This window comes from Hyla sarda, chromosome 8, assembly GCF_029499605.1.
Source record: "Hyla sarda isolate aHylSar1 chromosome 8, aHylSar1.hap1, whole genome shotgun sequence".
Lineage (NCBI taxonomy): Eukaryota > Metazoa > Chordata > Amphibia > Anura > Hylidae > Hyla > Hyla sarda.
The window spans coordinates 19,258,858-19,273,382 of NC_079196.1; the positions used below are offsets into that span (position 1 = coordinate 19,258,858).

Consider the following 14,525-nt stretch of genomic DNA (forward strand, 5'->3'; position numbering starts at 1 on the left):
AAAAATTGGAAAATTGCTGCTGAACTTTGAAGTCCTCTGATGTCTTCCAAAAGTAAAAACACATCAATTTTATGATGCAAATATAAAGTAGACATATTGTATATGTGAATCAATGTATAATTTATTTGGAATATCCATTTTCCTTACAAGCAGAGAGCTTCAAAGTTAAAAAAAAAATGCTAAATTTTCCATTTTTTCATCAAATTTTGGAATTTTTCACCAAGAAATGATGCAAGTATCGACAAAATTTTACCACTAACATAAAGTAGAATATGTCACGAAAAAACAATCTCGGAATCAGAATGAAAGGTAAAAGCATCCCAGAGTTATTAATGTTTAAAGTGACAGTGGTCAGATGTTCAAAAAATGGCCGGGTCCTTAAGGTATATTTGGGCTGGGTCCTTAAGGGGTTAAAATCACCCTATATTGAAGACCTATTACTTTTTCATTTTTTCGTAGAAGTGGCGGTATCAGGGCTCATTATTTGCACCGTGATCTCTACTTTTTATTGATACCATATTTGCTTACATAAAACTTTCAATAATTTTTGTATAATTTTTTTTTTTTATAAAATGTTATAAAAAAAAAAAGCAGCTATTTTGGAATTTTTTTTTTACATTCACGCCAGTCACCGTACGGTATCATTAACATTTTATTTTAATAGTTTGGATATTTAAGAACGCGGCGATACCAAATATGTATATAAAATATTTTTTTGTTTTTACACTTTTTGGGGGTGAAATAGGGAAAATGGGACAATTTACATTTTTATTGGGGGAGGGTTTTTTCAAATTTTTTAAAACTTTTTTTTACTTTTATTTTTACACTTTCATAGTCCCCATAGGGGACTATTTATAACAATCATTTGATTGCTAATACTGTTCAGTGCTATGCATAGGACATAGCACTGATCAGTGTTCTCGGTCATCTTCTGCTCTGGTCTGTTCGATCGCAGACCAGAGCAGAAGACCCGTGGAAGGCAGCGGCGATCCGATCATCCATTTTAGTGTCCGCAATGCTGCAGATGCTGTGATCTGTAATGATCACGGCATCTGAGTGGTTAATGGCGGACATCCGCGCGATAGTGGATGTCCGCCATTACCGGCGGGTCCCTGGCTGCTATCAGCAGCCGGGACCTGCCGCGTATGATCCGGGCATCGCTCCGATGCTCGCGGTTATGTGTGGGACGTAAATGTACGTCCTGGTGCGTTAAGTACCAGCTCACCAGGACGTGCATTTACGTCCTGCGTCGTTAAGGGGTTAAAGGGGTACTCCACTGCTCAGTATTTGGAAAAAATGTTCCGAACACTGGAGCCGGCGCCGGGAGCTTGTAACGTCATAGCCCCACTCCCTCATGATGTCACGCCCCCTCCCATAGACTTGCATTGAGGGGGGGGGTGATGTCATGAGGGGGTGGGGCTATTACATCACAAGCTCCCGGCACCAGCTCCAACATTCGGAACAGTTTGTTCCAAACTCTGAGCAGCGGAGTACCCCTTTAAGTACCGTATTTTTCGCCGTATAAGACGCACTTTGTCTTCCCCAAAAGAAAAGTCGGTGCGTCTTTTACGGCGAATACACCCCTATCGCGGCGGTCCTTGTGGCCATCAACGGCCGGGACCAGTGGCTAATACAGGACATCACCGATCGCGGTGATGCCCTGTATTAACCCTTCAGACGTGGCGATCAAAGCTGACTGCCGCATCTGAAGGGAAAGTGACACTAACCCGGCTGTTCAGTCGGGCTGTTCGGGACCGCCGCGATTTCACCGCGGCGGTCCCGAACAGCCCAACTGAATAGCCGGGTTAGTGCTTACAGGACACCGGGAGGGACCTTACCTGCCTCCTCGGTGTCTTCTCCGTTCAGGGATCCCCTGTATGGCCGGCGCTCTCCTTCCTCGTCATCACATCGTCGCGTACGTGTGTCGGCGTGCGTAACGACGTGATGGCGGCGACGGAGAGTGAGGATACCCGGCCGGCAGCAGAGACGTTCCGGAGCGACGGCGACAGCGATGGAGCGACATCCAGGACAGCGGTGACGGGTCCGGAGCGGCGGGGACACGTGAGTATTACCTCCTATGTAGTGGTCTTCAATCTGCGGACCTCCAGATGTTGCAAAACTACAACTCCCAGCATGCCCGGACAGCCAACGGCTGTCCAGGCATGCTGGGAGTTGTAGTTTTGCAACATCTGGAGGTCCGCAGTTTGAAGACCACTATTGGGTTCAAAATCTTTATTTTTTTTTTATTTTGCACCTATAAATTGGGTGCGTCTTATACGCCGGTGCGTCCTATAGGGCGAAAAATACGGTATGTGAAATATGAATCGATTGCTAATGCAGATGAGTTTTTTTCTTTTTTATCTAGGTATGCTGAGGATGGAAAACCTTTACTGAATACCTAATAATCTTTTTGCACAGAAGGCAGAGTACTCACGGAGGTGAAGCCGACCTCAGTGAGGAAGGCTGGGGAATGCTGAGGACCCGGGAGTCTATTTCCACCTATACCTCCCGGGTAAAAAGTCACCTCTGTGAGTATGAAGACGCCTGTAAGGCCATCAGGAGGCTCCGAGAGGAACTGCGGTGTGCCCGTGCCAAGGCCAAGATTACTCCAAAAAGGAAAAAGACAGAGATCCAGGGGCAGATAAAGAGACTCATGTCTGAAATACAAGTTTTGGAGGAGAGTAGAGCCGAATTATTGGAGAAGAGTGGTCCATTTAAAGAGAAACTGGAAAATGAGGAGCGCTTCAGGGTGACAGAAGAAGATAAAAATAAAAGGTTGATGGGGCTGCAACCTGAGAGCCAGGTGGATGATGCGGAGGAGATGGAGGAAGAACAACAGCCAGATCCACCTGGTGGCCTGCGGCAACAGCAGCAGGCCCCGTACAGTGGGCCCCCTGCACAGCAACCAGCAGTATCACCTGCCGACTCGGGGGAGGACAGTGACAGCAGCTACCAGGGAGGGGCGCTAATGGCCCAGATCCGCATGCTGGAATCCCCAGTGTGTCCTCAGAACCTGATGTTTGGAGATGAGCTCCCAAATGAGGCACCTGGGGGTAAGAAGAAAAAGAAGACCAAGCCAAAGCAGCAAGAAGTGGTGAGTTACATCTACACCCCCCTCCCTGTAAACCCTGAGTCGGCCGCAGGGTCAGCTCATTGTGCAAGCCCCGTTACCCAGCCCAGCCCGTGTTCTGTGGTGGACTCGGTGCAAAGGTGCGGGGAGAGTACAGATACTAAAAGGGCGCAGAGCTCCATGCCTGTTTGCAGTAGCAGGGATGGAGCAGAGAAGGCATCGGCCGAAAGGCCGTACAGTGAGGGCGGCCCAGCAGTGGGCATAGAGGCAGACTCCGGTGCTGTAGTTCGCTCCCCTGTGGGAGAGGGGGGTGACTCAGTGCCGGAGGTAGTAAAGGGCATAACGGACACTCCCAAAAGTGAAGAAAAACGTTTGTTTTGTATTGGTGCCGCTGATCCCATTGATCAGCAGCGCCATGAAAAGACTGGAGATGATGCTGATGAGGCGGAGGGCACTAATAAGAACAGGGCTGGGGCCTCCTCTAGACCGGGCAAGCATGCTGCCCGGTCCCTTAAAGGGCCAGCGGAGGTTGTCCCAGCCCTAGTGCCCCGTGATGCTGAGGCAAAACGGGAAAAAATGTCATCATCGTCATCGTTTGCCGGATTATCTGTTTCTGGTCCAGCCAGTGTGAATGAGAAGGTAAACGGGGGTACGGGGTGTATGACTGGGGAGCGGATGGAGGTTAATGTTATTGGAGAAGGTGATTTTGCAGTTGCTGACCCTGAGGGATGGCGAGCTGAATGAATGCCATCTCCTCAGATAGCGTGGAGGAGGATGATGTGGGATGGCAGAAGGAGACACGAAAGCGGGGTACAAGTAAAAAAAAAAAGGGAGATTTAAGATCTTCTCCCACCCTGGTCCAGGTGCCAAAGGAAGGCAAAACTGACTCCCCTCTAGTTGGCCTTTCCAATCGATTCCGACCCCTCAGGGACATCTCCTCCTCTTCTTCGGAAGGGGAGGATGAGGGGGAGGTGGCAGAGGGGCTTCCAGGGGGCGCCGAGTCCTCTTCCCCTGGGGAGGTTATGTCCTCGGGGGAAGGGACTGGCCTAGAATCCGGAGACGAGGAAAGTAAAACGACGTCTGGTGAGATGGACACTTCTATTTTTCTAAAGAGGGTGAAGAGTTCTTCTGATGTGGAGGGTGAGAAGGGGAGTGGGAAAAAGAAAGCTGTTTAACTCAATCACCCTTGATGGCGGCACCCTCTCCGTTGACGCTGGCGTCCATTAATGTCGCCAGCATTAAGTCAGATACAGCTCGTTTTGCTGCCTATGATTTTTTTGCCCATATTAATGCTGATATTTTATTTTTGCAGGAGACCAGGCTAACAGATATGTCATCTATCTACAAGGCTAAAAGAGAGTGGAGGAATGGGCCCTCCTACTGGTCTCTTGGGGCCGAGCCGTATAGCGGAGTGGCGGTCCTTTTTACCGCAGCGGTAGAATGCCGACGGGTTATCGAGTTAGAAATGGGGAGGTGCCTGATCTTAGATGTCCTCATGAGGGGACAAGAACTTCGCCTTATTAACATCTACGGCCCACAGTCTAAGTGGGACCGGAAGTGCCTCTTTATGAGGATCAAGCCCTATCTTTTTACAAGTCGGCAGGTGGTCTTTGGAGGGGACTTTAATGCTGTCACGAGGCCCCAAGACAGGGGAGGTGCCAGAGACAAGCTGACTTATGATAGCGTCGCCCTTAATAGCATAGCGAGTGAGGCTCGCCTGGTGGATGTCCACATCCGGCACACCCCAGGCCACGCGGGATTCACCTATCATAGGGGTAGTTGTAGGTTTAGGATAGACAGGTTTTATTTAAAGGAGGAAGCCGTCTCTTCAGCAGTGTCTGTTGTTGAGGTGGAGTTCTCCGATCACTGTATGATTTTGTTTTCTCTGAATGTCACAGAGACCCCCCGAATGGGCAGAGGCTATTGGAAGCTGAATTTGTCTCTCTTGGAAGAAGCGGAGATAAGACAGTCCTTTGAGAATTTTCTTCAGAGCCAGGTACCATTGCTGGGCCTTTGTAACAGTAAGTCAGAGTGGTGGGAGATCTTCAAGGAAAGGGTTGCGAGATTCTTCCGCCAGCTCTCGGGCCTCAGAAGCCTAAACAAGTACCGCTTGTACCAGGGCCTGAGGAAGAAACTTGAGAACCTTGTCTCGACGTAGCCGAGAGGATTACTCCAGAGTGAAGTCCTTGCTGATGAAGTGCCAGTACGATAGGCACGCATCTTTGGTTTTTGAGAGGGATTACGGGAAGTACCGCTCGCCCGACCCTTACAGAAACTGCAAGATGTCAGTGAGTAGTAAAGTGGTCTCAGGACTGATTGATAGTACGGGATCCTTGAAAAGGTCCAGATCAGGGATCGTGGAGGTCGTCAGATCCTTCTACTTGCACCTCTTGGGAAGGAAGGATCTAGATCGAGATAAGGTATCAGCTTTCTTGGCTGAAACCATCCCTGAACCAGGAGTAGACCCCTCTCTTGACGTTTTGACAGAGATGATCCGGGAAGAGGAAGTCAGGATGGCTATTGATGGGCTTGCCCTAAAGAAGTCACCCGGTCCGGATGGCTTAACATCTGAGTTCTATAAGACCTTTAAGGACACTTTGGTTCCCCTCTTGACTGCGGTTTTTAATGAGTGTCTATCCTCGGGCACTCTGCCAAAGTCAATGAGGAGGTCGGCGCTGATCATCCTGTCAAAGGGTAAAGACCCGTCCCACATTGAGAATTGGCGTCCCATAGCACTTCTCAATGCGGACAGAAAGATTCTGGCAAAAGTGCTGTTTAACCGGCTGGTGGAGTTTGCACCCCGGCTCCTTTCGGGGGCTCAGCATTGCTCTGTTCCGGGCCGCAGTACATTCAGTGCTGTGCTCAGTGTCCAAGAGGCTGTGGAGCAGGGTAGGGCTGGCCACTGGAAGGGGTACTTGCTGTCCTTGGATCAGGCAAAAGCGTTTGATCGGGTTAACCATGAGTACCTCTGGTCTGTCCTTCTGAGATATGGCCTGCCAGGGGGTTTTGTTGATTGGCTTAAGACCTTGTATGTAGGGGCAGAGAGTTTCCCGCTTGTGAATGGTTGGATTGGCCGCTCTTTTGAGGTTGGGTCTGGTGTCCGTCAGGGTTGTCCTTTGAGCCCTTTGCTGTACGTGTTTGCAATCGATCCTTTCCTTAGAAGGATTGATTGTGGACCGTTGGCGGGGGTGAGAATGGACCTGGCGGTGCCGGATTCGGCTCTGAGGGCGGTAGCGTACGCTGATGATATCACCGTGTTTGTCTCCTCACAAGAGGAGGGCAGATGGGTGATGTCAGAGGTGGACCGCTACTTGGAGGTATCCGGGTCCAAGATCAATCAGGATAAGTGTGAGAGTCTCTGGCTGGGAGGGGGAGATCCTGATTTTAATCTCCCGGACGCCCTTCCAGAGCCCCAGGAATCCGCAAAAGTCCTCGGCATCGAATTTGGCCAAGGGGATTACCCCAAACAAAACTGGGACAGCAGGCTTAAGATCGCCGCTCAGAAGGTGGATCAGTGGAAGGGTTGGTCTTTGACCCTCCGGGAAAGGGTTAACCTGATGAAAACATTCCTGCTCCCTTTGCTGATATATCTGGGCAGTGTATGCATGTTGCCAGAACCTCTTTGGACCCGGGTCTACAGTGTGTTCTTCCAAATGTTATGGGGGAATAGACTGAACCTAGTGAAGAGGGAGGTTACTTACCGTACGAGGAGACTAGGGGGGTTGTGTATGGTCAACCCTGTGGTGTTCCTAGTGAATACCTTTCTTAAGACCAATATAGCAAACCTCTGGTCAGAGAGGGCTCCTCCGTGGGTATCCTCCTGTAGGGGATGGTTTCGGCCTTTCTTCCAGGAATGGGAGACAGGAGGGCAAGTGAAGGATCTTCGCACACCACACGGACATCTCCCGGCTTATGCTACCCTGGTTCTGAAGGTTATTCGTCGGTGGGGTCTGGGGATGTGGGAGATTAGGACTCTGTCGAGGAAATTCCTTGACAAGAGGGTCCTGTCTTCTCATTTCCAGAGGCCATTGGCGCTCAAGGACTGCCCAAGTCGGGATCTGGAGGTGGGTTTAGAGCTTTTGAATTCTATCAGGATCCCCTTGAAGTTTTGGGACTTGACTTGGCGCTGCTTCCATGGGAAATTGTGTGTGAGGGACAATCTGAAGTGCAGGAGCTCTGATGACCAGGGATGTCCCCGCGAAGAGTGTGGAGACATGCTGGAAAGCATGGAGCATTTTCTGCTTCATTGTCCCTTTAACACGGAGGTTTACAACAGGGTGGGCGCTTCCATTGGTTGGCCTCGGCTGGCCAGTCTCTCCTATGCGGAATGGGCCTATGGGGCATTCAGAAACCTTGGAGGCTGGGACCGGTGAACTTTATTCCTAGTCAGCTCAGTGGTCAGGTATTACATGTGGAACACACGGTGTTCAGTGTCGACGCAGCGTAAAATCCTCCCTGTGGGTGAGGTGGTTAGGAACATTCTCGGTGACCTGGTGAAGGTGCGTTCTCTGGAGTACGAGAGGCTGGGTGCTGGCAGGGCCTCTCGTCTGTGGAGGGGCTCTGCCTTTAAAGTGCCTTAGCCTGTTGTCTCCCCCTGGTGGTGGGCTGATGCTGGCACATTAGTCTTTTTGTTTTGTACTGTAGATATATGGTGATATAGGGCTTGCAGGCACTGAACTTGAGCTTTAGGAGTTTGTGTGATTGAAAAGCCTTATTGTTGTTTGTTGTTTGGTTTGTATAGTTTGTATTATTTTGTATATATTTGTTTTTTTTGTACATTTATGTATATGTGTATATATGTATATATATTGTATTTTTTTTCTACGGGTTGTGTTGGGGTTTAGTGTTAGGTTGGGTGGTGGGTAGATGGGGGGAGGGGGGATTCCGTGTGGGACTTTTTATTTTAAAAAATAAATAAGTAAAATCCTGGACTGGTTCATGGACGTCTGTTATCATGTACTGGAGGCATGGGATGCGGGACCAGCTCAGGGCCAAAAAAAAAAAAAAAAACAATAAAAAAAAACATTGTATATTCTGTTTTTCTGTTTGCGGTGTTTGTTGGTGGTTTGACACATATTTATTATTTTGGGTGGTGAAATGCAACCGGACCAGTTTTTAGTTATTATTGTTGTTATTATTATTACTGTAAGTATTATTATTATTGTAGAGTGTTTAGTAGTTGTTGTTATTATAGCGGTGTGTTTGGTGAGAATGAGGCTGGACCAGAAGATACTTGGTTGGACATTTTTGGACTAATATGGACTCATTATTGTATATATTATGCAGGTGTATGTTGTTTGTATTATTGTTATGGTGATGTTTATTCTTTTTGTAATGTTTTATATTTTTTAATAAAAGATCTACAGGATATAACTCAGGATCAGTACAGGATAAGTAATGTAATGTATGTACACAGTGACCTCACCAGCAGAATAGTGAGTACAGCTCTGGAGTATAATACAGGATATAACTCAGGATCAGTACAGGATAAGTAATGTAATGTATACACACAGTGACCTCACCAGCAGAATAGTGAGTACAGCTCTGGAGTATAGGATATAACTCAGGATCAGTACAGGATAAGTAATGTAATGTATGTACACAGTGACCTCACCAGCAGAATAGTGAGTACAGCTTTGGAGTATAATACAGGATATAACTCAGGATCAGTACAGGATAAGTAATGTAATTATGTACACAGTGACCTCACCAGCAGAATAGTGAGTACAGCTCTGGAGTATAATACAGGGTATAACTCAGGATCAGTACAGGATAAGTAATGTAATGTATGTACACAGTGACCTCACCAGCAGAATAGTGAGTACAGCTCTGGAGTATAATACAGGATATAATTTAGGATCAGAACAACATGTGTAATGAAATGTATGTACAGCTGAGAGAATAAAAAACGTACATATATTCACAGATAATATTTAGCTTTTTGTGATTTTGTAATAATGTTATATAAATATAAGGAAAATACAAACAGCAGAAATTGTAATAAAAATATTTAATTTAAAAGGTGTATAAAAAGGAACATTTTATCTGCTACATAATGGAGCCATTTAATACTCTTCCCCCTCCTCTCCTTCTCCCTCTCCTTCCACGCTGTCGGTGCCGACCTCTTCATAATCCTTCTCCAGGGCGGCCATGTCCTCTCGGGCCTCAGAGAACTCTCCTTCCTCCATACCCTCACCCACATACCAGTGCACAAAGGCACGCTTGGCATACATCAGGTCAAACTTGTGGTCCAGGCGAGCCCAGGCCTCGGCAATGGCGGTGGTGTTACTCAACATGCACACAGCGCGCTGCACCTTGGCCAGGTCTCCACCGGGAACCACAGTCGGTGGTTGGTAATTGATACCAACTTTGAACCCTGTTGGGCACCAGTCCACAAACTGGATGGTGCGCTTGGTCTTGATGGTGGCAATAGCAGCATTGACATCCTTGGGGACCACATCACCACGATACAGCAGGCAGCAAGCCATGTATTTGCCGTGTCTGGGGTCACATTTCACCATCTGGTTGGCCGGCTCAAAGCAAGCGTTGGTGATCTCAGACACAGAGAGCTGCTCGTGGTAAGCTTTCTCCGCAGAGATGACGGGGGCATAGGTGGCCAGGGGGAAGTGGATACGGGGGTAGGGCACCAGATTGGTCTGGAACTCTGTCAAGTCCACATTCAGAGCACCATCAAACCTGAGAGAGGCTGTGATGGAGGACACGATCTGACCGATCAGACGGTTCAGGTTAGTGTATGTTGGGCGCTCAATGTCCAGGTTTCTGCGGCAGATGTCGTAGATGGCTTCATTGTCCACCATGAAGGCGCAGTCTGAGTGCTCCAGTGTGGTGTGGGTGGTGAGGATAGCGTTATATGGTTCAACCACAGCAGTAGAGATCTGGGGGGCAGGGTAGATGGCGAACTCAAGCTTAGACTTCTTGCCATAGTCAACAGAGAGACGTTCCATCAAGAGGGAGGAGAAGCCTGATCCAGTGCCACCACCGAAACTGTGGAAGATGAGGAAGCCCTGGAGACCTGTGCACTGATCGGCCTAATGGAAGAGACAACAAAGAAAGTTATATTTCCTAAGTTACGTAAAGAAGAAAAACATCAGATTGGAGTATGGAGCTGGTGTGTAAATAGTGTTACTCAGAACATATAGCAGCCATATGACCAAGGATAAAAATGACGCCCTGGTTGGTTGTCCTCCAAGACTATCGTAAATTCTACCATAAAGGTCGTCACATTTTTGTGAAGGTTTAACCATTTCTGAATATATGAATATCTCAATGAACTCACCAGCTTACGGGTCCTGTCCAGCACCAGGTCAATGATCTCCTTGCCAATGGTGTAATGGCCTCGGGCGTAGTTATTGGCGGCGTCTTCCTTGCCAGTGATGAGCTGCTCCGGGTGGAACAGTTGTCTGTAGGTTCCAGTCCTCACCTCATCTGTAGGACAGAAATAATAGAGGTTTCTATGTGAGATCCAGAACTGTCTGTCCCAATCATCTCTCCAGAACTTCACCCACATCTCTTCTACCCAACAGCCATAGTCAGAGCTGATGTACTCACCTATCACAGTGGGCTCCAGGTCCACAAACACAGCGCGGGGGACATGTTTACCAGCCCCCGTCTCACTGAAGAAGGTGTTGAAGGAATCATCTCCTCCACCGATGGTCTTATCACTGGGCATCTGCCCGTCTGGCTGGATACCATGCTCCAAGCAGTACAACTCCCAGCAGGCATTGCCGATCTGGACTCCAGCCTGGCCAACGTGGACTGAGATGCACTCCCTCTGTATGGGGGAAGGTGGATAGGATTAGGGTCAGACTATCAGAATTAGTCAATACCTGGTCAGAAATGAAGTATGTAGAACAGTACAGAGGTAACACAGAGCGGATAAAACTGATACATTGTCACAAACCAACGGGAAACAGCAGAAAAATATTAAGATTTTATTACAAGGTCACACATATAATACACACATTGTACAATCACACATATAATACACACATTGTACAATCATACATATAATACACACATTGTACAATCACACATATAATACACACATTGTACAATCACACATATAATCCACACATTGTACAATCACACATATAATACACACATTGTACAAGCACACATAATACACACATTGTACAATCACACATATAATACACACATTGTACAATCACACATAATACACACATTGTACAATCACACATATAATACACACATTGTACAATCACACATATAATACACACATTGTACAATCATACATATAATACACACATTGTACAATCACACATATAATACACACATTGTACAATCACACATATAATACACACATTGTACAATCACACATATAATACACACATTGTACAATCACACATATATTACACACATTGTACAATCACACATATAATAAACACATTGTACAATCACACATATAATACACACATTGTACAAGCACACATAATACACACATTGTACAATCACACATATAATACACACATTGTACAATCACACATATAATACACACATTGTACAATCACACATATAATACACACATTGTACAATCACACATATAATACACACATTGTACAATCATACATATAATACACACATTGTACAATCACACATATAATCCACACATTGTACAATCACACATATAATACACACATTGTACAATCACACATAATACACACATTGTACAATCACACATATAATACACACATTGTACAATCACACATATAATAAACACATTGTACAATCACACATATAATAAACACATTGTACAATCACACATATAATACACACATTGTACAATCACACATATAATACACACATTGTACAATCACACATAATACACACATTGTACAATCACACATATAATACACATTGTACAATCATACATATAATACACACATTGTACAATCACACATATAATACACACATTGTACAATCACACATATAATACACACATTGTACAATCACACATATAATACACACATTGTACAACCACACATATAATCCACACATTGTACAATCACACATAATACACACATTGTACAATCACACATATAATACACACATTGTACAATCACACATAATACACACATTGTACAATCACACATATAATACACATATTGTACAATCACACATATAATACACATTGCACAATCACACATATAATACACACATTGTACAATCACACATATAATACACACATTGTACAATCACACATAATACACACATTGTACAATCACACATATAATACACATTGTACAATCATACATATAATACACACATTGTACAATCACACATATAATACACACATTGTACAATCACACATATAATACACACATTGTACAATCACACATATAATACACACAATGTACAATCACACATATAATACACACATTGTACAATCACACATATAATACACACATTGTACAACCACACATATAATCCACACATTGTACAATCACACATATAATCCACACATTGTACAATCACACATATAATACACACATTGTACAATCACATATATAATACACACATTGTACAATCACACATATACACACATTGTACAATCACACATATACACATTGTACAATCACACATATAATACACACATTGTGCAATCACACATATAATACACACATTGTACAATCACACATATAATACACATTGTACAATCACACATATACACATTGTACAATCACACATATAATACACACATTGTACAATCACACATATAATACACACATTGTACAATCACACATATAATACACACATTGTACAATCACACATATAATACAATGTACAATCACACATATAATACACACATTGTACAATCACACATATAATACACACAATGTACAATCACACATATAATCCACACATTGTACAATCAAACATAATACACATTGTACAATCACACATATAATACACACATTGCACAATCACACATATAATACACACATTGTACAATCACACATATAGTACACACATTGTACAATCATGCATATAATACACACAATGTACAATCACACATATAATCCACACATTGTACAATCACACATATAATCCACACATTGTACAATCACACATATAATACACACATTGTACAATCACACATATAATACACACTGTACAATCACACATATAATACACACATTGTACAATCACACACGTATCAGATGAGATTAGACACATATGATACATGAGATTTTACAGTCAGATGTATAACATTTATCGCATGTATATGATGTATACTTGAGATCAGATACATGAGATTGTACAGAAGACATCAGATAGATGAGATTGTACAGATGCGAACAGATAGATGAGATTGTACAGATGGGGTCAGATAGATGAGATTGTACAGAAGACATCAGATACATGAGCTTGAACAGATGAGATTGAAGATGAGATCAGAGAGAGGAGATTGTACAAATGGGATCAGATAGATGAGATTGTACAGATGAGATCAGATAGATTAGATTGTACAGATGAGATCAGATAGATGAGATTGCAGATGAGATCAGATAGATGAGATTGTACAGATGAGATCAGATAGATGAGATTGTACAGATGAGATCAGATAGATGAGATTGCAGATGAGATCAGATATATGAGATTGTACAGATGATATCAGATATATGAGATTGTACAGATGAGATCAGATAGATGAGATTGGGCGCTCACCATGGTGTTGGATGTAGGTCTCCCGGCTCCGATGGGTTATGTCTTCGGATGTGGAGGAGTTGTGTTCTCTCTCTGCTCTTGTCCTCTGTATATATAGGAGTTAGTGTTAGGAGAGTCCATAGTAACAGGAGGGAGGGGAGAGAAGACCCCATCCCATTGCCCTGCCCTCTGTATAACACAAACCACAACACAACTGTAACCAGGTTCAATGCCACATTATGCGACCCAGGGGCAGAGAGTCGGGAGCCACAACACAGGGGCAGTATGGAGGGAGGAGGAGAGGGAAATCTGAGAGGGAAGAGGGAGAATAAGGCGGCAAAAGAACAGAAAGAGGGAAGCAATGTTATTGTAGCCATATGACATTGTGTCACTATTAATCTTTTGCCTCTCTGTCCCAGCCTGTTCTGATATTTATGATTGATTTTTTATATTATCTTCAATCAGGACGATACAATTGAAATATACCTGTCCTGACAGTTTGCTACAATGTATCAGTGCAGGTGGGAAAAAAAAATAAAAAATCAACCTGGAGTCTAGAGGATTGTCTAGAATGGATACAACTGTAACAAACTCTCAGCTGTGAGAAAGCATTAGGTCTGTAATGAACGAGAATGTGCCTATTCACTCACAGCAAGCAAAGATCCTGAATGGGATACAGGACGGAAATAAAGTATATTGCGAAGTTATGGAACCATTATGATGAAGCTTTAGAAAACATTCCCATAGTGCAGTGTTGCAAAACTACAAC

General features: G+C 44.5%; 1 protein-coding gene across 1 annotated transcript; it reads right to left on the reverse strand.

Moving 5' to 3' along the window:
- Nucleotides 1–9,079: 9,079 nt before the first annotated feature.
- LOC130284716 (tubulin alpha-1A chain-like) lies at nt 9,080–14,057 on the reverse strand. The gene is made up of 4 exons (XM_056535385.1): nt 13,778–14,057; nt 10,640–10,862; nt 10,368–10,516; nt 9,080–10,119 (listed from the first exon to the last, which is right to left on the reverse strand). The coding sequence occupies exons 1-4, from the start codon at nt 13,778–13,780 to the stop codon at nt 9,136–9,138; spliced, it is 1,359 nt and encodes a 452-aa protein (XP_056391360.1). The 5' UTR covers nt 13,781–14,057; the 3' UTR covers nt 9,080–9,135.
- Between the last annotated feature and the right edge of the window lie 468 nt (nt 14,058–14,525).